At 32.6% G+C, this 25819-nt stretch overlaps 1 protein-coding gene across 2 annotated transcripts in view; it reads right to left on the bottom strand.

Moving 5' to 3' along the window:
* LOC146528998 (ATP-binding cassette sub-family G member 1-like) overlaps positions 1 to 24694 on the bottom strand; it is a 30859-nt gene extending 6165 nt beyond the window's left edge. Inside the window, exons 1-8 of one of the 2 annotated variants that reach the window (XM_085203836.1) lie at positions 24631 to 24694; positions 11367 to 11533; positions 5531 to 5648; positions 5153 to 5342; positions 3330 to 3475; positions 2113 to 2351; positions 1069 to 1307; positions 146 to 314 (exon numbers count right to left, since the gene is read on the bottom strand). In XM_085203836.1, coding sequence (XP_085059962.1) covers positions 146 to 314; positions 1069 to 1307; positions 2113 to 2351; positions 3330 to 3475; positions 5153 to 5342; positions 5531 to 5648; positions 11367 to 11493 — 1228 coding nt within the window. In that variant the 5' untranslated portion in view covers positions 11494 to 11533; positions 24631 to 24694. Of the gene's footprint in view, positions 1 to 145; positions 315 to 1068; positions 1308 to 2112; positions 2352 to 3329; positions 3476 to 5152; positions 5343 to 5530; positions 5649 to 11366; positions 11534 to 24522 lie in introns of both variants that reach the window. The other variant, XM_085203834.1, reaches the window with a different exon arrangement.
* Positions 24695 to 25819: the final 1125 nt, after the last annotated feature.

The following is a 25819-nucleotide window of genomic DNA, read 5'->3' as shown; positions in this document are numbered from 1 at the left end:
CTTAACACTAAGTTTCCTCTACCTATACTGCTGCATAGACATAGGAATGAAGGGTGTTCCGTGCCCATCCTAGAAATTTAAATAACAAAAAAAATATCCTGATACATACTTAAAATCTAAAAATTGTTAGAATATTAATACTCACACGCTAATAAAATAGGCATCATAGTTGTATACAACATGGCAATGATACACGCGTAGCAGAAACCAAAGTTGAATAACGTCTTGGACGCGTCGTAGCCCATTTGAGCGAACAGAGCACCGACTATAAAACCGAGGAATACGTGCATGCCGACGCGCAGCCAGAGGTAATCCTGGAAAATATGAAATTTATATAAAAAAAAAACTTCACGCTGTATCCCGCTTACAGCAGAGCGGGCAGAGGGAATCTAGAGCTAGGTTCCACAAGGACCGCCAAGTTTTTGAGGCATGACGTGTTGAGAGGCGGAACTCATGTTATAGCAATGCAATGTTACGTTATAGCAATTTAGTCGAACTTAACACTATAATTATAAAAAAACATAATTTTATTTAAAATATAATTAACATTAGGTGCGAAAAAGTCAAAATGATTTAAACAAACAGGCGCACAATGTGAACAAAAAATGTTTATACTAAATCTTCATACGATAGTTCATAATGGATGTTTAAATAAAGGATATCCTTGTTAACACTGTGCGTCAATCGATGGCTCAAATGGACTTCGATCGAAGAATATATGACTGGTTGCAAATTTAGCTCTTTTATAGTTAAAAGCGGCGTTGAGTTCAGTCTCTCAAGGCGTAACGCCTCGAGAATTCGGAGGAAAATGGAGAAATATCGTAATGGGAACGTGGTGTGTAGTGTATATACACTAGGTTGCCAGATTTTCTAATTAATATAATAATCTTAACATTTAAATCAGAAAAGATTCTCTTGATATTAATATGACTAAAAAATATCCGTTAACACGTATATATTCTACATACACTTACAATACACGTGTTTGGAAGCCTCAAATATAATCCAATTTGAATAATATCACATACATACATGCCAAACACTTTAAAAATGTTAAGAAACACTTACCCTATTTCTAACAGTCTGTAATATCATTCTTTTCAACAGCACAAAAAACTGCTGGTACGGCGTACACTCGAACTTATAATTATGGCTCTCAATTACTCCTGCGTTCAATTGTTCTATATCGGTTTCTTCGTAGAAGTCGTCTGTACCGTAGTTCCGCCATTTGTCAGATTTCCCATTGTCAATGGACGACACCATACGATCCACATGAGGCCCATATTCACCACTTGATACTTCTATAACTGAAACAGAGTAATATTATTACTACAAAAAGCCCCGAAAATTCACCAAAAGCGCCAAAAAATCTAGTATTAAGACATTCCGTTCCCATTAAGACGCTTCCCCCTTTCCGCTGAATTCTGGAGGCATTGCGTGTTGAGTGGCGGCGAACAACGCCGCGCTATGCTTCGACGCCAGAGTGCTTGGAATTAATTATTTGCATTTCACCGCCTCATAATACAGAATGCGGCGTTGAATTCCGCCGCTCAACAAGCAATGTCTCGCCTTCGGGTAGAAAGAGGAATGTAATAACTTGACATTAGTTCTCTCTATAATGCATTGACTATCTGACGTATTTTTAACACTATTCATTTTTCTGTTACAAAAGTGTATTTCTAGAAATATAATAGAAAATACCAAATATCCATAATCTAGTATTAGGCACGGTCACAGCTAAGCAATTTAAAACAACTTTGCACAGGAATCTTTGCAATATGAAACAAAACATAATATTTACATGTTTCAGAAATATAATAGTCCGATTTGTAACGCAATTCTAAAGTACGAAATAAGTATTGAATTGCAAATACCCCTGCGTTTGGTAATATTGCTTTTGATATTTTCTCGATTTAAATAGATTATGGGTTCGAATCCAAATTGAAAGATGTTTCTATTAAAAAGATAAGTTATTCCTTTTCTCCACCTGTCATACAAGTTCTCTTTAATATAGAGATAAGATGTGCAGAACAGAGTGATATCTAACACACTCTATTATTTGTAAACAATACATAAAAATATAAAAGGTAAAAAATAAATAAAAAGACTTACTAAAATCAGCAGGATTATACGTCTTTGGGCAAGGCAGCTGCAGTTCCTTCAGAAATGGTATAACACCAGACGCGGTGCCCTGATAAGCGCATTTCCCATCAGATACTACATAAACGTGGTCGAAAACTGAGAAGATTCTTGCAGAAGGTGTGTGGAGAGAGCAGATAACTGTTCTACCACCTCGCGCCACTCGCTTTAGGAGAGAAACGCAGGTTGATGACGCTACGTCGTCTAGACCACTGAAATAGCAAAATTATTAGTCAAATTGCCATTATAATTATACTGGTAATAATTATTTATATACGAAAATTGAAAATTGTATTGACATTAGTAGACCTCCCGTTTTAAACTTTTCGTTCGATTTTAAGCTGCGCGGAAAATGAAAATATCTTTGTCACCGAGTGGGTATCAAACCTACAACAAGGAACACTACCACTGAGCTATGATGTTGTCCATGGCTCAAAAGGCTAATGAGGTGATGTGACCTCGTCAAAACAACAACTTTTATATTTTTTTGCAACACACTGCACCTGAACTTAAAAAAAATACGAATAATAAACAATAAAAATTAAGAATAATTTATTGTGTCCTTTAGTTATGTATGTTGTAATAATAGTCGTAAAATTAAAATAAATAATAAACATGCTAATTAAGTGAATGCAAACAGACGTTTGAACTTTGCAATATAAAATGAAAATTGTTGTTGAAATAATTGTATTTCTTTTTTTTATGATGCAGAGACTTGTTAAAATGAATTATTGAGGTAAATAACTGAAGCCAGTCGTGGTGCAGGGGCCAAAGTATAAACAACACTGGTGTGGGTTCGATTCCAACTAAGCTAAATATGTAATATTTCCATTTTCGTTGCTCTGGTATCTAAGCAAACCGCGGCGTTCAGTTCCGCCAATCAACACGAAAGGCTAAAATTCGGCGGAAAATGACGAACGGAGTGTCTTAACACTGGGTTCCCTTCTGCCTACCCTGCTGAGTGTCAGATACAGTATGACGCTAAAAAAAAAAGTAATTACTTTATAAATTTAGATTTCTTATGAAAAAAACTTAATGTTCTAAATTACCTATATATTATCATTATATAACTTCATTACAAAATATTCAAAACCGTCTGTTTTGCTTTGACACGCAAACGCTTTTGACGTTCGCATTGACAGAGTGACTTATCACCAAAAATTTCAAATCAAACACAGCAAAATACTCACGTAGTGGGTTCATCCAAGAAAATAACGGGTGGATTATTGAGTAGTTCCAAGGCGATTGACAATCGTTTCCTTTCCCCCCCTGAGAGACGTTCTGTTGATGTGTTCCGCGCTTTACCCAGACGCAGTAGCTGAACTATTTCTTCTACCTAGAAGGAAAGTTTTATCAATTTTAGTAAATTTTTTTTTGTACTGGAAATATTTTAAAAATTTAAAATAAATAAATGAAACTAATAAATATCTTTAGTACAGTAAGTCGAATTTTATTTAAATTTATTATTATTTATAGTTCTTATTAATAAATATCATGACAATATACGTATGTACAATGTTTCCTGTATTTTTACGCATCTTCCTATATCTTATAAAACAAAGTCGCTTTTTGTGTCTGTCTGAACTTTCTAACTCTTCTTCTTCTAAACCACCCAACGGATTTGGACGCGGTTTTCACCATTAGGTCGAGTATTTCTCAGGAAAGGTTTATATATAGTTTATTATTTGTACATTCTTATGTAAATTAACATAAATACGATAAATATGTATAAAGTCCTACCCGCTGAGAAACTTTCGCGCATGCGCTGCTTTAATGGTAAACATTACATGAAAAAAATGTACTAGAGTATTGTTCCTCTTAATAAGATCTACAAAAAAGTCCGCGAGAGCATATTTTTATCTTTTAAAGATAACGTGTAGTGATCATATTTTTGTCTAAAAATAGTAATTTCAATATATTTTTTATTGTGAGGGATATTTCTCCATAATGGTATTAATCCTTATCCTTTAAAATACTTTATTAAATTTCTACGTTAAACGAAGATAAAATTTGCTTTTTAAACTATTTCGAAATTGCGAATAGTTTTAGAGAAAAACGCATTTAATTAATGACACATCACGCCGTTCACACATCAATTGTATCGAGTCAAGTTTCACTTATCCCTTACTCTCAGCATATAAATAAGTATATTAGTTACGTTGGCCATTTAATGTAGATCAAAACTGTCTTTTCTGTTTTTCATTTTAATAAGTACTTTAGAAGTTTTTACAATATCAAAAAATCCTTGCTGCGAAACGCGCCTCGCGACGTTATGCTTATACAAGCGAGTCCGCCGCGCCCGCCTGCCTTACACGCATCGGTGGTTCAGTGGTAGAATGCTCGCCTGCCACGCGGGCAGCCCGGGTTCAATTCCCGGCCGATGCATTCTATTTAATTTTCGTCACAGGCAGCCACGTAGTGCTTGCTTTTCATCAGGGAGAGAATACCCTCTTCAGCATTAACCACAAGCTCGAAAAAAAAAACCCGCCTGCGTTTACAGCAACGAAGATTTAGGTGCGTTTGCACGTATTGGATAATTCGAGTTGAATGTATTATTTAATGTCATTTAACTATCTAAAAATAGTAATTTAAATATATTTTAATAAGTACTTGAAAAGATTGGTACCACAGATATAAAATTACGGTACCTACTAAAAAATCCTTGCTGTGTAAAACAATTGGAAAATCCTTATTGAAACTACGAAAATGCGGGTTGCGTTAGGGTTTAATAAATTTTCACATTATCTTAAGTGATTTGCAAACATACATTATATGAATAATCCAGTAGTAAAAGCGGGTGAAGCCGCAATAGGGTCGCTAGTTTGAATATAAAATAAAGATTTCTCTCTTATTGTTCTCCCCTTCTCATAATTTTTGCGACACTACTAATAAGCGAAACATAACGCAGTATTTCTCCTATTGAAGCCATAAAATATGACCTTAAACCTGTTATAATTATCAACACTTCTCCAACTAGAATTAAACCCACTGAAAAATAAACTAAAATACAAACAATAATTATCTTCCTCTGTTTCTCCATATCGTTCCCGAGTTTCAAATCGGCGGCCATCGTCATAGCCTCTTGCACAGTTATCAGGGGCTGGAGCAGGTCATCCTGCATTATGTATCTAGACAGTTTCCTAAAAAGACGCAGGTCTCTTGGTTCTCCATTGGTTGTTATAAGTCCGGTTGCTCCGTTTACTCTGGAATGAAACATGTTTTTTTAGTTTCACACTGCATCCCATAAGAAGCAGGATAAACAGGTACCTGGTGTTAGAGAGAACATAGTGTATATTTTCTCTACCCACCCTGCTGTATGCGGGATACAGCGTGAGGCAGATTGTTTTTTTCAAGAACTCTCGGCGATATAAAACTAAAAAACATGTCTTACCTATAACCCGCAAGTATATTCAGCAGAGTACTCTTGCCTGCACCGGAAGGTCCCAATATAGCGGTCAGCTGACCCGACCGGAACTCGCCGTTGATATTGCGCAGGATTAACTTTGAGGCTGCAATAGTATACATTATCAGGATTATACTTATCTATTTATAGTGTAACTCTACAAATAAGTTTCTTTTTTTTGTGTTTAACGTTTTATCCCTAGCGGGGTAGTCAGAAAGCTACGATCTCTGTATACCTCTTTCACCTCGTCCACTATCGACTTTTTAAGAGACTTCTGTATGAGGAGAAGGTTATCAAGTCGACTCTATTTTTTACGTGACCATTCTCCAGTATCTTCAATATTGTATTCTCGAAGGTCCATGAGGTCTCCCCATGCCTCTCTTATAATGTATGTACCTACATAAATCTAAAGCGAAAATATAAAAGGAAGACAACTCAATGATTGTAAATACAAATCCGATTCAGGCTAAAGTTTGTTATAATTTAAGTTTTGTTTCTTTTAGAATTACAGACGAACAGACGGAACCTGGGTACCTAGTGTATCCATTCCCAGTAAGATAATTCCGTTCCTAGGAATGGCCTCTCATTTTTTTACTATACGAAATCATGTTAATTATAGGTAGAATGATACTTAAAAACACATCAAAAATCATTGTGTAAATAACTTTCTCTCGCGACAAATGATCATTTTTTGTAATAATCTTTGAATAATGATGTCTTACAAAAAAGTTCCTACTGAGATGCTTCCTATAAAAAAAGTAGAGGAGTTGACAGACTTGTGGTTTACTGTATTGTAGGTATACCATCATCATCATCAGTATCATACCATTACTATGATAGGTATACCATCAACACTAAAATTAAATTAAAAAGCTTCACACGTTATCCATCCATCCATCTTTTGCCGGAGCCGGAAAATTAGATAATTAACGTTCCCGATGGTACAACCTTAAACCATCGCGTACAGTCGCTGGCTTACTGTGCCACAATAGCCTCAACAAATCCTACTGTATTTTCAAATCTACCTATTAATACGTTAAGCAAAAACTATATACGTACCCCAAGATAAGAGAAGCACGAATATTAATATTTAGTTAGAATAATGCATAAAAAATACTGTAATATGTTTGTAGTGACATACAAGTTGCTATGACAACGCGTATTTTACGCGTAAATTCGTTCTCTAGGAATTATAAATAGTTCGATATTCTAAAATATGCATATTTCAATTAATTCTATTAAGGCCAGGCCGTTGAGATCCGCCACTCAACACGCAACGCCTCCAAAATTTAACAGGAAATAGGAAGTTGAGTGGCTTAACACTGAGCTCCCCCTGCTACATGTGGGAAACAGCGTGAAGCAGCGTGAAAAAAAATCTATAATGATGTTGATCTCTCAAGAATATCTTATCACGACATTGACGCCTTTCAAAAGTTTTTTTGATGTACACCGACCTCTTTTGAACTCATCACTTAGTGAAAGAACAATGATCGAAAAAGTTTTACAAATCTTAAACTTAACCCTTACAACTTTTTGCAAAACAAGTTTCGGAACATTGCTTATAAATAAGCCCATCGTAGCATAGTAATAGACAGCGTGTGACTGAAAATAAGTTTATTGTGAGTTCGGTGCCGGTTTGAGGCAGTTAATTATTTTTATTTTTCGCTCTGGTATATTGTAGACTCGAATTTGGGCTTAAAGTTCTCTAGCTTTGCCACTGAATTCTCTTTTCCTACTCTTCTATGCGAAATAAAGCGCGAAGTTCAGTTTCAAGGAAATATTTTCAATTAAAAATGAACTTCAAGGCCGTAAGATTGTTGAACTTAATAGATTGCAAAAAAACTGCTTGTACGAGTATATGATGTAAGTTTTTATATATTTTTTTACATAATCATGCGAACTCGTAAAATAGTTTATGACATACCATAATCTTCCTTTGATTTTATATTAATTAATATACGTTTTAATTACTGTATTTTTATATTATTCTTTCATGGAAAAATTTATTATAGAGTTATAGCTCCGTTGAGTTCTGCCACTCATCACGCTATGTCTTGGGGAATTTTATAACGGGATCGGAGTGCCTTAACACTAGGTTCCCAAGTACCCTCTGCCTACCCCGCTACATGCGGGATACATGCTGCGGGATACAACTAAAATTACAACAACTCCGTGGAAAATTGTAAAGTTATCGTCGAATAATTCTTGACATTAATTTCAAGAGTGCCGAGCGTCTTATTAACCTTGATACATATGCACAGTACATGGCACAGTAGAAGTCACACGCGGGGTCAAACATAGAATATTTATACAGCTATTATGAAAGTCGAATGGTGACATTTTGAATAATAATTAGATTGAATGCATTAATGATTAATAATTAATGAAAAATCTATAGTAATGTTATAAACAACAAATGCGTAAACTCAGAAACTATAGATTGAGATGAGATTTCAATAGTTTATTTACCGTTGGAATGTTATATTAATTAAAGGGAACCTAGAGTTTAGTATTCCACGCTTTTCTCTATGTAATCAGATAAGACAATCTAAGTAAAATCTAAAAAAAATAGCACAAAGGTATTTAGGTACCTAAACGACTTGAAATTTATTTGTGAAATAATAATCTAAATTACTCTAACTAAATTGAGGCCAGTCGTGGGTTCAGTTTCCACTCGGGGGAAAGAAATATTTCATACGGTTATTTCCTTGCTCTGGTAACGAGGCAAAGCGCGACGTTAAGTTCCACCATTCAACACACAATGCGTCCAGAATACGACGGAAAGCGGGGATCACAAATGTCTAAATGGGAACGAAATGTTTTAACACTAGGTTGGTAGGTTCCCTCTGCCTACCCTGCTATGTGCGGGAAGCTAAAAAAAAAATTTTAATAACGCGTAGAATATTTAAGCAAAAGTTTTATATTAGTGATTTAAAAAATATGGTTTTATTCATTAATTACAATAGATAAAGGGTTTATTGACATAGTCATAGTTGAATGAACCATCAACTTGTTACTCAAGGTTATCTATTTAAATCACATTATGAAAAAAAAACAGTAGTAACAAAATAGTAGTACAGTTAGTAACAAATATTTGTAAATTCAAACAATAGGAAACTTTGACATATTCGTTTTTTTTTATTTTGTTTCTTTTTTCTTTTATTTAATTTTGTATTTTTTTTTCTTTAAACATAAGCAATGACAATATATATTACCAAGAATATTTTTTTATAAATATATTTACGAAGATATGAAAATATTAAACATTTCATTTCGTCGTGTGGAAATCGAACCCACAACATGTCGTTCAAAATCACACGCTTGTGCCACTGCGCCATGACTGGCTTCTAGTTACAATTTTGTTATAGGTATGTGTGAATATAGATTTAATAAAATTTTCATATTACTAGCGCAAGGCGTTAAGAAACATCCGCTCCATAAATCTTGCTAAAGTTGGTTTTAAAAATGTTACTACAAATCAAGTAAGTATTTAGAAATTCAATCGAATTCGGACAGAAATTCGAATTTCTACTTTAACGTAGATAAGCGTGGAGTTTTTGTTTTTTTAGTTGGCGCTACCTCTGAAAGGGCCCCACTTTCAAGTTAGTAATTTTAGCTTTGCTAAAATGACGTAGATCTGGGCGCCCAGGGATCTTAGGCTATTAGATACTTCCATTCAACTATGCCGGCCAAACCGCAAGTAAGAGCTTGTATTAAGTTATATTAAGATATTTAGAGCGGTCTCGCACGAGTGTCACAATCTTGTGGCAATTTCCACTTGGGAAACATACTATTCATATAGACTTTACTTTCGCTCACTTAACTTACCTTTAGTGTTACTGTAGGTTAAATTACATGGTTTTAGAATTTTATATATATACATCTACGAATAATATAAATTTTGAATAAGTCCTAAAATTCAGAGTTGACACAGGAAACGTATTATTAAGGTCACTTGATTTCCACCTTCCCCTTAATTTTCAAAATATAGAGTGTTGAGTGGCGGTACCCAACGCTGTGTTTTGTCTTGTTACCAGAAAAAAGAAATGAAAATCATTAATCCGGCTTAGAACCTGACATTGACAAGATATCGCCATCAATACTTAAATATACCGATTATCTATCGTAAGAACAAATCTTAGGACACAGGACGGTCGCTGGTCACGTGCTTATAAAATAGTGATGTTAGCAACTAATTGTCCATATATCGATATTAAAATAATATACTTACCTAAAATGTTTTTGCATAGATAAAAAAAGAGAGTAAGATTTCTTAAGTTCTATTTAAACAAAGAAGAAAATAAGTTTATAGGATCTATTATATTTACGCGTGAATCATTTTATAATCAACATAAGTGAACTTTGAACTTATGATTAAATCCTTACTAATACGAATAATAAAACCAATAAATCAGTATGGAAAAACATAAATAATATGAGTAATCGTATTTATAAAATCGTAATGAAAAAGTTAAAATAACGATAACGCTATATTTATCTAAAATAAATATTACAATACATAGTAGACTATATATATAGTAACAAGGAGGCTATCGTGGCTCAGGAGCATAAGCGTGCGACTGTTAATTTTACGGTTGTAAATTCGATGAAATATTTCATATTTTCATTCCTTCGGCGAGAAAGAGAAAAAATTCCGCATCTCAACACGCAATGCTTCGAAATTCGCTAAAAATTGGAGAAGTGCCTTGATGGGAACGGAGTGTCTTAACACTATGTTCTACATCTTCTCTATCCCCTGTAAAACTAAATAAAATCTCACATCACACACCCACAAGCATAGCCATATACTTCCTAACTATGCAAATATATCGTGACAAACAAATATAAATTTACAAACACCTAATTACCAACCGTGTACGTAGTACCGACATAACATATAAATTATAATAATATTAGCAACAACACTTGCATTAGAGAATTAGCTAATAAATACAAAAATAGGGTAAGAATGGGAAATAAGAACTATCGAACCGTTTAATCAATAATTAATTATTAATTATAATTATTTATTACCGTAATAAATATTACCACGGTACATTCCTACGGTGTTTTGTACGAAGCTTTCGAAATGCTTGGCCAATGCGCGCAGGAGGTAATTATCTTGCAACTGATTTTAGAATTGTAGATGTAAAATAGTGATTATATAGTCTTCACGTGCAATATGCAATTTATAAAGAGAATGTAGTGGCACGACTCTCTACTTTACTTTATATCGCTCAAGTGAGCCCATCCTGGCCCAGGGGCACAAGGGTGTGACTAAAATATAATGCGAACGTTGTCGGTTCAAATGCTCTCGTAGAAATGTTTATATTTCTAAAATAGGTATTTAGCTTTTCTCAGCAAAGTACGGCATAAAAGCATTCGATATACAAATGAATAGACAAATACCTAAACTTTGCATCTGTCCAAGCACCAGCCTATTAAAAGATACGCGGTCTCGTCGGCAACATTAACATTTTTATACAGTTGTTACAATTTTGTTGTTAACATCTTTGTTCTTATCTCAAAGTTTTGCTCCCAAAAGATTATTATAAATTATGATCATTTGACAAGATTCAATGTAAACTACTCAATTATTGTACAACATTTTAGATCATTATTATATGTATTTTAATAAAATATAAAAATTGTGATGCAGGGGCACGCTCGTGCACCTGCATGTGACTAAACGCGACAGGTCGTGGGCTCGATTCCCTCTTGAGGAAATGAAATATTTAATATTTTAACACTGGGCTCCCTCCCTCTGCCTATCGTAACATGCGGGATACAGCGTGAAGTTAAAAAAAAACACAAATACACTTACATTTTCCATTAGACACGGTATATGACAGATCTTGAAAACTCAAGCTTATAGGAGGACGTTGGGGCAAGTGTGACAAGTGCGCTTGGCCCAAGGCGGCCGGAGCACGCGGAGTTTCTATTACATCCATTTTGTTTTAATTTGTCATATTTGTAATATATTAATCCAATCTGAAACAAAGTAAAATACATTTAAATATTATTTCTTTTCTATCGTTTTTTTTTGGGAAAGAACTTTGTGTTTATTCGTTTCATTTCTCTTAGTTATATTGTTTATGTATAAAATATATATAGCATACAGCCATTTTTTTTAATTAAAAGAAAAAAAATAATGAATACATAAATCATAGCAGATCGCTGTGCAGAGCCACGAGGCGAGGGTATAACTGTAACGTGACAGATGTGAGTTCGATCCCCACTCGTGGGAATGAATTATCATTTATTAATATTTTCAATTTTCCCTCTGGCACCAAGGCCTAGCCCGGCGTTGAATTCCGTATTTTTGAATCATAGACAGATGATGCATAGTTATATACAGTAAGTTATTTTGATTTTCGAAAGAGTGTGTCAATAGTTAACAAATTGTTTTACTTCAATGGATCATTTCAATAATTGATGTTTTCCGTGTTATTAATGTCCATTACATCTACTCATTTATTTTATATAATAACTGTCTTAATTAGTATTTTAATAAAATAAATATAACAACAATTATATTATTGTAATAGTAATTGCTATTATTATTATAATTTTCACATCGCTCATACGACAATAGGGAAATCTAAATAAATGCATATAATATTTATAAATAATATATTTACTGTAAATAATTGTCTCATAGTAACACGCGTTAGTTATTAAAATATTATCGTTGTAGAATTTACTTCCTTTTATACATGCGGTTATGAGTTCGAATTCACAGGGAAAATTTTTTTTATATATTTTTTTTAGCTTCACCCCGTATCCCACACATAGAAAGGTAGGCAGAGGGAACCTTGGAACCTAGTATTAAGAGGAAGAGGTATTGGGTGTTGAGTGGTGAAACTCAACTCAAAACCTTCATACATTTATTTCCCCGATCAAAATGAAATATTTATTTACATTTCTTCGTTGTGGTGTCGAAACAAAGCGCATATGCCTCCAGAATTTGGCGGAAAGTGGGGAACGGAGTTTCTTAACACTAAGTGTCCTCTGCCTATCCTGCTGGGTACGGCGTGAAGCTGTATAAGATAGACAAAGAAGAACGGTGACTCTAGTGTTTTCGTAATACTTTACGCTAAATATCAGTTGAAGTTATTCTTCCTATTTAACGCCCGACGCAAACAGAGAGTTGCTAATAAGTTTAACCTGTCTGTATGTGTGTATATTCATTTATATTATATGTCCACGGAAAATGCCCTATAGGTTTTGATTACGTTTTTCTATTTCATACTAAATACGTCAAAAATGTATTTGGATATTAGATTTTAATATCAGCTTGACACATAATCTTGGAAAAATATCGACAGATAATAAGATAGGCCATCTCTATGAGGGTTCTGTTTTTTTTTCATTTTAAGTACAGAACCCTAAAAACTACTACATATACTTATTAAATATTTTTTTTGTAATTTGAAATATATTGTACTTAAAGCAATATAAAACCTGAGGTTAAAAGTATGAATTACTAAAAAAGTATATAATATATCGTCATAAAATGTTAATTAATTATACTCTGCAAATAATTTGCTTAATTTTGTATAAAAAAAGGTAATCAAATCTTAAAAAGTGTACGCTTCGTTGAATCTAACGGATTGCAGTTATATAATGTTAAAAATTTATTTTTTAAAGTTTATAAAGAAACAGATAGGTTCTAGAAAAATATAATAATTCCATTTTTCCCTATACAAACAAAATAAAAGGAATAATGTTTCAGAATTCATCGTTTTAATTTATAAGCCAGTTGTAAGAAGTGACATAAAAAATTGGAATAATACTTTAAATTATTTTTCAATAATAAATGCCCAAAATATGCCACAATAATAGATTGTTTCATATACCTTCCATGTACAGACAGCGAACAGAAATACAATTTTATTATACGTATACATAATATAATTTCTTTATAATTTCAGCTATAATTTCTATGAAAAGCTTATTATTATATAGGAACTATTATATATGAATCTCATCTCGATTAGCAAAGTCATTACGGTTATTTACATAAGAACTATTTAGCATACATAATTTAAGTAAATTTATTAATAAAATTTTTATTAATATTATTGCAGTAAGATTTTGCCATGTAAATGTAAAAAATGTCTTAAATGCCTAAATTTTCACGAATAATATTTACAATGAAACCTGGTTTATTGGGATCTCATGGGACCAAGGATTTTGTACTATTTTAAAGATGGTTTTTATTTAGCACAGTTTTCAATCGGTGTTAAAAAAATATATATTAAGAAAGAGAGGAGAAGGGTTAAGGGATACGAGCGTGTAACTGTTGCGGCACACTGCCCGCGACTGGTTGTGGGTTCGATTCCCACTCGAAGAAATGGACTATTTAATATTTATATTTCCTCGTTCTGATTGACGGAGAGTGGGGAACGGCACTTTCTTAACACTAGGTTCCCAGGTTCCCTCTGCCTACCCTGCCTTGTAATACAACGGGAAGTTAAAAATATATTCTATCCAGACGGATACAAAGCTACTACCATCGTCTAACTGACCTTTAGAACAGATACCCCAAGGACGTCGACGTCCATACATTACCTATATTTAGTTTTCGCGTGTCAAAACATAATGTATTAATAGGAACAAGCAAGTTATTTTTTACACGCAGCAATTATATTATTATAATATCGTTATATGTATTTAATATAAAGCTATAGCAACGAAACGTAGTATAATCTAAGAACTATTTTGGCCTTGGTTAGTTTTTAATAGAACGATTTCTAAATAGTTTGGAAAAGAATGTATAATAAAAGCACGGCGTTAAGTTCCGCTACTTAACACACAATGACTCTCGGGTTGAAACTTTCACGTATCTTTCAGACTACTATACCACTTTCAGCCTATTTTCGCAACGATTGCCGTGCTCTATCTCTCCTCTACCAGAGCGCAGAAATAAAAATTATTACTTCCTCTGAGTGAGAATCAAACCCACAATCGCCACGCTGCGTTGTGTCACTATGCTTAAATAAAGTGATTGTAATAATTATTACGTAAAATATATTTTTTATGTTTCCCAATATGATTGTTTATTATTTCGGTATTGTTTTAACATGCAAAATTAATATATTTCTAAGTTCATTTAAAGCTACTTTTAAATTAACTAATCTAAATTTCAGTTAATAAAAAAATATTTTCGTCAATCGGGACTTCAACCTAATACCTTCTAATTGATATGACTTAACACGTTTTACATTTAACTATAGAAGTAAACCGACATACTGTATTTACATAATTATGCATATAATTACTGTTAGCACACGAGATTATAATGAGTTTCAAATCGTATTCAGATAAATGTTCCTATTAAGATCCCTTTAACAACTTCTATGTTAAAATATTTAAGCTAAATATTCAGCTTTACACCCAATTCTGGAGGAATTCCGTGGTGAGTGGCGGTACTCAACACCGCAATTTGCTTGACACTAATGTATATTAAAATAAATATATATTTATATATGTTTTTAAAATAAAAAATAAATAAATATTTTTTTAGCTTCACGCTGTATACTGCATTAGACAGGGTCGCAGAGGAAACTTAGTGTCTAGACACTGCGTTATCCACTTTCCTTTAAATTTTCGAGGCATTGCGTGTGAGTGGCGAAACTCTATACCGCACTATATACCGGCTTGTTTACTCTAATCTTGAACACAACTGAACCAATTTTGATTAAGTTTTCACTAGTATTTTAAAAGTTTATATATCTGTGTTAGTCTAATTTGGATTGTTGAAATCTGAATTTTTTTTTCCTTTACGCATCTCCATAGTAAATATACCTACTTATAAAGAAGATAAGATAAGTAACCTGTATCAAAAATCTACTGGGAATCGAACTGACAACCATCGCGTGTTCATTAATGCACGATAACGATACTTAGTTGCGATTTTTAATATCGCGTGCAATCAAAATATTAATTACATTTGTCTATTTTTAAAAGGGAAAATCGTATATTGCGATGTTGTACGTGCAATGTTTATATTTAAAATTAGTTCCAATAGACAGTTTGTGATGTTGATTTCCTTTAAATAGTATGCAATATTTTTTAATGAGTAAATAAAAAAAAATGAATAATAAGTATGTATTTTGTATGAGGTAGAAAGCAGGTGTGGCGCACCGGCACAAGGGTGTGACTGTAACGCGACGGTTGTGGGTTCGATTCCCACTTGAAGAAGTGAAATATTTATTTACGTTTATATTTCCATTTCTTCGCTCTAGTGTCGAGGCAAAGCGCGGCGTTGAGTTCTGCCACTCAACACGCAATGCATCCAGTATTCGGCAGAAAGTGGGGAAAGGAGTGTCTTAACACTGGGTTCCCTCTGCCTACCCTGCTGTGTGCGGGATACCATTCTTCACTATTTAAAATTGAGACATTGGATGATGGATGGTGAAAATCAACGCTGCGCTTTGTAGCGAGCCTATTACACTGGAGGACTAAAATAATTATTTTTTCTAATGGGGACCGAGAAAGAGAGATAAGAGAGAGAGAGAGAGAGAGACAACTATGATATCAGTTCAATATGTCAATTGGGTATAATTTAATTTTAAAAAAACTTTTATTGTTAGTTCAGCTTCTGCGTGCGGAATAGAACGTGAAGCTGATCTTTTAGCTTCTTATTTCAGGGAGGAAAGAGTATTTATTCATAACTGCAAAGCATATTATGATACAAAATAAATCACGATTGCTTGTTTATTATTAAAGTTACGTAAAAGATTTTGTACAGAGATAGCGTGTGTTGTAAAGTAAATTACACGTTTTCATTGTTGTTAGTTTCTTAAGAACTATATTTTTTTAAGATTATTTCTTTATTATTTAGCCTTAGACTGGATATTCATTAGGCCTAAACGATCCTTTTTAAAAACACCTGTGGGGAGACGTCGTATTTAAGATATGGAGAGTTTCGAAGCAGGACGGAAAGCAAAGAATAAAGAGTCTTAACACTAGGCCCTCGCTGGCAAAGTGGAAAGTGTGTGTGTGTAAGTGTAGTAAAATCGGTCAAGTGCGAGTCAGTCTTGCTCGCTGAAGGTCCAGTACCAATTTCTGGGTTGTAGAAAAAATTTGCGGGCATATGCACTCATTCATTATGATAAAATGAATTATAAATATACCTTTATATTTTTTTGTTGTATAAAATATGTAACATTTACTTCTCGATTTTTTTACTTTAGTTGTATTGTGAGTTCTTATTTCGAATCTTACGAATCTTGACATATAGACAGACGGACAACAAAGTGATCTTATAAGAGTTCCTTTTTTTACTTTTAAGACACAGAATCCAAAAAAACAGCACCAGTGTCATAAACAGTGTCTTTACTCTAACTTCCTTCTGCCTACAAATCCATATAAATATAGTTATATGATTTTTTTTATATTTTAACAAATATAAAAAAAATCATATATTATCGTTTCACATTACCGTTATGGAATCACAGATAAATAATGACCCCAACTACAAAATCTCATCTCTACAATGACTAAGACTAACCTAAATGAATCATTGTCATATAAACGTTTTGTAAAAGCTTTAAGACAGCGTCCCACGATTTACAACTTGACAATAGTATAAGGAAACCATAATGACTTTGTTTTTTATATCGATTAACGTTATGATTCTTTGTAGAACACTTTGAAGTCAGAGAGAACGTGGTAAGCGGTCACGCAGCTATGTTCTTCGATAATAGAGACATTCTGTGGGGAACATACTGTATCCCGTATATAGCAGGCAGGCATAGGCAACCCAGTGCTAAGGCACTCCGTTCCCGTTCCCATTTTTCCACCGAAATCTCGTGGCATTGCTAGTCGACTAGCGATTTAGCGTACATCACTTATTTATAATGATGAAATATTTATTACAATAGCATGTAAGAGCTGATGATAGTATCGATAGTTAATCATCTTGTATAACAGATTGACAAATCGTTTATCTTTTTATATCTAAAGCGGATATTAATGTTGGAAATTAGAAATTGTTATATTAAAATGACAAATGAGTGATGTAGTTACAGCATAAAGAGATAGTATGAGAATATGACATAAAACATTATGCAAGTAAAGATTAAGAAAAAAGTGACAATTAATGTTCGAATCGCCTTTAATTTTTTTTTATCATTGAATCATCGCATACATCACCAGCTTGGAAGAGTTCCGCTGTAAAAAGAGTAGAGCCGACACTGAAATTCAACTAGCTGCTCTTTTCGATTTTAAAGTTTACTTTTACTCTACATAATATTTAAAAGAACTTAAACAAACATATGATTTCATTTTTCCTGTTCATTTATGAAGCTATATTTATTAAAAGTGTTTAGAATTGCAACGAATTTTACTCGTATTTAGTTATACTAGAGACTCCCACGCGGCTTCACTCACTTAAATAATAATAAAAAAACTAAGTTTCATAATAATCGGTTGAGTAGTTTTAGCGTGAAAGAGTGTCTAACAAACAAAGTTACAATAATATTTGTAATATTAGTATAATATAAAAGATTACGAGAATAATCAATTTAAGAATTAAATTAAATTAATTAAATATTAAATTTTCTATAAATTTTCCAAGCAAAAACCATTATCACTAAGATATTACCATTATCTCGATAAATCACTTTTAAAGTATTTTTTTAAGATAAGCTATAATAATTCGCGATAATTGTAATGCACTGACGTTATGCATTTTTTTACCTGTTTAATAGGAATAAGTATAGTTTAATATTTACTTTTTTATCAATACCTTTTTTGTTCCATCTACTGTTATGCGTGCTATATTATGTTTATTTGTCACCCTTTTCCTCCTAAACAGCTGCACCGATTTACATGAAACTTTGAATGTATCTTTTAACACGTTCCTAAATATTACGAAAATACAATAAGAGTCGGTCATTGGCGTTACAGTCAGTTCGTACTATCAGCTGAATTATTTTAAACCTTGATATCACAGAGAGAAGATGAGATGAAATAGGTATATACTAATATACAATTATAATATACTAGCGGCCCGCTCGCGGCTACACCCGCGTGAGCTATGTTATTATTAATTGATGTCTCCATGACTACGTCCTAGTGACGTCTATGTAAAATTTGAGACTCCTAGCATTTGTAGTAACGAAGTTTCATACAAACCTTCAACCCCAAAAACAACCCCTTAGAAGTCGAATATTGCAAATTCCTTTCTTAGCGAGCATCTACGTCCTATAAATAACTCCTATGCAAAATTTGAGATTCCTAGCACATGTAGTTTCTGAGATTTCGTGATGAGTGAGTGGCCTTTCGATTTTATATATATAGATTCACATATTTATTTACTTCTGAAAAATTGTTCGTTAAAAAACAAGCTTATATTTAATTTTAGGTATAATTTATAAAAACTGATTAACTTACCAAAATTACTAGAGAACAAAATTCAAGGCGAAAATTTTAATGTTCCTCAGGTTAACAAAAACTAATTACTAACTGAGATTAAATTTAATTAACGAGTATAGGATAGAAAAATGCAGTAAAATAATATTTTTTCACTATACTCGAGATTATGATATATTTCCAATAGGATTACTACGATAAAATATATATTTTCGATATTTTATCATTCATATTGAATTTTAATACTTAATTAGTGATTTGAGAATTTTTAATCCACGCTGATGAACAGCTTAGTCACTTTTATTTTGCGTTAAAATGGATATTGCACAAATGGACCGGTAGTAAGTAGGTAATGGTTCGAATCCTACACTACTGCGTTTGTGTGCATTTGCATAAAGCGGTAAATAATTAATATTGTAATTTCCTCGCTCTGGTGACGAGGTAAGGTGCAGCGTTGAATTCCGCCATTTAACACGCAATGCCTCAAGAATTGATTGTAAAATGGATAATGGAGTGTTTTAACACTAGATTCTCTCTGCCTACCCTGCTATGTGCGCGATACAGAGTGAAGCTAACAATAATTAAATAAAAATTAACTACTAGATATATTACTTTACAATTTTGTTTAAATATAATCATTTCCCGAGTGGGAATCGAACTTCACAACCATTTTTTGCAGTCAGGCGCTATCCCATTACGCATTAAAGAAAAAAAATTATTTACAAACTTTAGCTTACAAATGTAATTAATATTAGTACGAAATGCCCGGCCGTGACAGTACAATACCTATTCGTATTAACAAAGCCTGGGGAAGCCTAAAGAGCAAATACTGAATTTTGCAAGACTCTTGCACAATTAAGTCGTTTAGCGCAACACTACGCAATACCTAGATACCTATACCTATAATGTCAGTACTAAAATAATTTAGGTGCCGTAAAACTATAGGTGTCGTATAATTCTAATTAAATTGTTGACGACATTTATGAATTATCCTTATATATAACTTATATTATTAATTATCCATTATATATAACTTATATTATTAATATAAGTTATATATAAGGATAATTCATTACCTCGCAAGTAAGTTGAATATAACATGAAATGCGATTAAAAAAAACAATAGAAAAAGCCGGTCGTAATGCAGGGGCACAAGCGTGCGATTGTAAACGCCACAGATTGTAGGTTCAATGCCCATTCGAGCAAAAGAAATATTTCTTATTTTCATTTCTTCGCTATGGTAATAAGACGAAATACAAGCGCAACGTGGAGAACGGAGTGTTTTAATACTAGGTTCCCTCGTCCTACACTACAAAATTTTAAATTTTTCGACTGTACTCTGCATCTCTGCAAAAGTTCATATAATAACTAATATTTTTTAGTTTGTGATATTTCCTATAATGACATCGAACTTTCACCTTTGACATATATTTAATGTTTATCAATTTTACGCCTACAATACAGTATAGTGTTTTTTATCAACTGTGATTTATTACACATACACATATGCAAAATTTTTTTTCAGATTCGCTTTTTTTTCCAAGGGAACCTAGTGTTAAGACACTCTATTCTCCATGCACCGCCGAATTTTAGAGCCATTGCGTATTGAGTGATATATCTGGAGAATACATTTAATTATAACTTAAAGTTCGGATCGAACCCAAAACCATCGCATTTACAGGCACACGCTGATCCTCTACGCCACGAAGGCCTCAATGTACATATGTATGTTGCCATTTGCCGCCGAGTTCTGGAGGCATTGGTTGCTGAGTGGAGAAGCACAACGCTGATTTGGTTTTTATTTAAACTTTTAAATTACAGACAGTCTCTGTTTTACACACTGCTTAAATTAAATGGCAGTAAAACCCAGATTACGTTTAACTTTACATAGTTCTATAATAGTTAACATAGTAAATTACATATAAATGAGAAGTGACATCTGCCCCACGCCTCCAACCCGTTCGTTGTTACGATTTTAATGTGCATAATAGTATTTAATTGCTAAATTATATGATTACCTATATATAAACTTTTTTTAGTATCATCACGTTTTATCTTGATCACAGTAAGGTAGGCAAGTAAAACCAACTGTCAAAGACGCGAAACTCAACGCCGTAGTTTGTCTTACATATACTGTGATATATAAATAATTTAATAACTCCAACTATGGACATTGAACCCGCAACCGTTGCGCACTTTCCTAGCCGCGCCACGATGATTTAAATAATAGGTATAATGTAACTATTGAAAACAGATGTAAACTTTGTTATTAGTCATACGCGTGGGTTTTAGATAAAGCTTATATTAAATTTACAGATGGACACTTCAATTTTATATATATTGTTTATAAAATATTTATTAAAATAACTTTTTTAGTATAAATGTTTATGTCTACATCATTTTCTGGTCAATTTTAATTTACTAATATAAAATCTCATATTTTCCTTTACCTGCAGGTCTTTCGAGAAATCCTTATTAGTGCGGGTAGCACACACTCACCTACTAATAAACTACTACCTTCATCTTTACTCACTGACCCAAGAAACTTGCTTGCCAAATTTTACCGTTCTACGCCGTGAAGTTTAGCTATGGGTAGACTGTCAGTTGCTCAATAACGGATTAGTTTTGTTTAATAACTATAGATTATAATATCACATTACTCTATGAATCTTCGTCATTTAGTTGCATAATTAAGAATAATTAAAATACTTACAGTAACTCTCACTCTCGACTTTAAAGATAATCCAAACAACCAATATATTTACTCAAATTATTATTTCTTAATTTTTTTAAGTATCTCAATAATTTTTAAAGATTATACAATTATGAAATTGTTGAAGCCGTCCTGGACGGTTTCCAGGAGGTGTGGAATTTCCAATTATTTTAACCCCATATTGCATCGTATGAAGTTTTACTGTTTTCGACTAACTTTAAGTTATTTTTATATATTACGTTTGGGCAATAAAATGATAAAGAAATTTTAATTTGCATGGTCCTGATTTTTCATGGACCGATCCTACCTATCACTAGCCTACTACATCATGTTGATTATATTTACCAAATAGTTTTCTTATTAAGGGGAGGTTGTATTTTGACTAGACTTATTTCTAACACAGCCTTATATTCTCCAATCGTGTAAACTGACACGATACGAACGCCATAACAAATTGAACTGAACAAAATAAGTCATTAATTATACCACTTTTTCTATCTAAATGAAGAATGTCCATAAAAATTCTAATGTACATATTAGGGTTTATTGCTGTCGTTAATTATGTTATTCTAACAGCATAAGGTTTGTTGTAAAAAATGAATGTGAGGCCGCAGTGGCGCAGTGGTGCTGCGTCTGACTGTAACGGTTGTGAGTTTGATTTACACTGGGAACAATTAATTATTTCCTTGTTCTGATAAGAAAACAAAGCGACAACGTTGAGTTCTCAAGACTCCAGCGGAAAGTGGAGAACGGAGTGTCTCAAAACTCCCCTATGTCTACTCTGCTGTGACTGTAAGCGCGACGGTTGTGGGTTCTATTCCCACTCGGGAAAATAAATTATTATTTTGTAGTATTTTCATTTCTGATAAAATTACTTTACTTAATTTAAATAATTTTAATTTGAATTTAAATAATGTTAATTTCCCATTTTCCACCGAATTCTGGAGGCAATACGTGTTCAGAGACGGAACTTAACGTCTTAAGTCGAAAGTATGAATTTTAAAAAATCATATGAACTAACTGAACTTAACTGTCATTAGAAATTTATAAAAATATCTTATTAACACATTCTATGTAGATTTTATTTTTAAGTCCTAACCTTGAAAGATGCCAGAATACAATGAAAGTAGCCAGTTCAAAATAAAAAAGAGGTCAATATCAATATACGATAATTGCTAAATGAAACAAAACAATTATGTTTATAGTTATAATTAAAAACGAATAAAACAGTTTTGTTTACACAAAAAAAAGCAAACTGCTGCCCGAATTCGAGTGGCGAAGTTAAACACCACAATTTGTTAGATGAGACCGGTAGAAGGAATCATCCCTTAGCTGAGAATCGAACCTACAACCATTGCGCTTACAACCACCCTACTGCGTCAGAATGGTATCTTACATTAAATTACATAACCGGTTTGGTTGTAACGCGATTTGCATTCGGTTGTAACGCGACGTTACAACCGAACGACGCGACGAAAATTAAAAAAAAACTTAAAAAATTGTTAAATTACTCTCGTAATATAACACCCCGCTTCAATCGCAGTGAAATTAAATATAATAATTCCCCCGAGTGGGGTTTGAACCCATAGCCAACGTTTTATTTACATATAGATAGGAAAAGGCAGATGACATAATTTTATATAAAAGTTTTATCAAAGGATTATCGTAAGAATGATGCATTTCTTCATCGATAATGACAATGTCATTATAATGTCTTTCGGTTGCTAGTCATGTTAATTAACGTTTAATATTATTACTTCATATATTATAAAGCAGAGTGTCTTAACACTACGTTGTCTCTACCTATTGTGCTATATACGATTAGTAAAGCCAAACATATTTCATAATACATATTTTTAGAGTTCCTATTTTTTCTTTTAAGTAAAAAACAACGCTAATAGATTAGTTTGTTGATCGTTTAAGTGTGTGTCTATCACTACATATTTTTCTCGAGAACTTTTGAAAATATCGAATTGAAATTAATATCAAATACCTGGAGGGAAATCTACTTAACTATATTTGTTATTAATGCATACAACTGCAAACTTAAATTTATCAATTTTCATAATTTGTAATCATGAAATTGGTACGGAACCCTCAGTGAGTATTTCTGACTCGAACTTGACCGATATTTTTTTACACTCCATCATAAAAACTTTAGATTTAAATAAAAGTATTAAAAAGGTAGTTGAACTTCAACTGCGGCTTACCAAAAAAGTTGATTAATGCTTTTAACCTTTAACCCATGGTATAATTTTCCCAAAAGAAAAAAAAATACGTGTAATTATTATAGAAGTTACTTTGTGAAGGTTCGCTTTTTTTTATTAATGAATATATTTCATAAATAAAAAAATAAATAAATATGGCGCCAGTACTATGTTGTACTAGTTTTTATATAAAATTAAATTTAAATATGGATAATAATTATTTAATATTTGAATGTTTTTCAATAAAAGTTATCTTTTAAGCTTCAGATAATGTGTCTATTCTTCTGCAGTAATAATAAGACATTATAACTAATAATTCATAACTTTTTTCTTTTATATTTTGTAGCTTCGTGGTGTATCCCGCACATAACAAGGTAGACAGAAGGAACCTAGGAACGTAGTGTTGAGACACTCCATTCCTATTAAGACACTTACGTTCCCCATCCGCTGAATTCACACAAAACAAAAACTAGATATTCTTAAATCTAAATACGACATGATTACAAACTAAAAATATGACTAAATAGGTCACAGGTTCAAGTCCCGTTGCGTTCTACATACAAAATAATACGCTGCATTCAAAAGCGGACGCATTTGTTTATTTTTTAACTAGACCAAAACAGTCTTAGTAAACCACGCTACTCTACTATGTTTATAATTTTATATATAAAACTTACCAATTTATTTTTTTTATTTATTATAAATATAATTACACTTAACTTTTATAATATATTTTATTAAGTTTTATATATATTTTAATATAGTTTTATATATTTTTCACTCACGTTCACTGTGTACTAGAATCGCGTCATACATCGCCAGAGACTAAAGGCTGACTGAACGTTCCAAGTATTAGAGTAACAGTAGTATGCTGGTATCGATTACATTTTGAATTTTTTATTGAAATAATTACATTTTTTATTGATAACTTTGGATAAAGCGAATTAAATTTGGTTCGAATTTTAAATTATTAAGAAAATACTTGTCTAAAGATAAGGAACAAGTCATATTTTTTAGGGAAATATGTAAAAATTGTTAAGTAATAGAAGAAATATATGTAAAGAAATTGTAAACTTATATTATATATTTTTTATGTTAAAATTAAAATTAAGTTATAATTGGCGACTGTCATGGTGCAGGCACAGTGTGTGATCGTAAATGCACACAATGGGGTGTTAGTTCGGTTTCCACTCGGCGGTATATATGATTTAGGCACAACTTTTAAAATAATGTACAAAGTAGAAAAAAATTAAATAAATATTAATTAAATTTTAGGCTTATTTACATAAGTTTACTAAAGACATAAATGATTAATATAAAAATAATATATAGTTTAAAACAAGGGGAAAGAGTAGAAGTGTGTTAACACTGTCTTCCCTGCTGTAGGCGGGATACAGCGTGAAGGTGAAAAAAATACAAAAAAAATAAGGGAAACCTATAAGTCAAAATCGATCCCATAATCATCGCGATTAATAATTCAGATGCGAATCGTTCGTTCGCATCTGAATTGTCGAATTCGTTATTCGTTCGAATAGTTCGTGAATTCGGAAATCTTTATAAAGCTTCTTTATCAAGAGTTGCTTAATAAAACGCACTAATCTCAGCATTTTATTTTAGGAATGTTTTTAACATTTTTGTGCTATTCCACACTTAGGAACGAAAGTATGGCTTAGTTGGCTCAGAACGCTTGGAGGGTTTCCAAAGAGACGCAGGTACCAATCGCGTGACGTTCAAAATTTTGATACGGTTTCTTAATTTAAAAAGCGCGGAGCGCGTTAGCCAAGTTCTTTTACAAACAGAACTGGCGAGCAGCACCCTGTGTTATTTTACACTAACCATTTGAAGCCACTTTTTACCTATTCGTGACTCAAAAACTATTCCACCTAAACTTGTTATATTTGGCTCAAATATTTAGACCCCCTACTTGTATACGTGCATTAAATTTCATAAACACAGCTCAAACAGTTATTTAGA

The sequence above is a fragment of the Heliconius melpomene genome, chromosome 19 (assembly GCF_056956725.1).
Source record: "Heliconius melpomene rosina isolate 202511_hmr_F chromosome 19, ASM5695672v1, whole genome shotgun sequence".
Taxonomy (NCBI): Eukaryota; Metazoa; Arthropoda; class Insecta; order Lepidoptera; family Nymphalidae; genus Heliconius; species Heliconius melpomene.
This window is presented reverse-complemented; position numbering and strand designations above follow the sequence as displayed.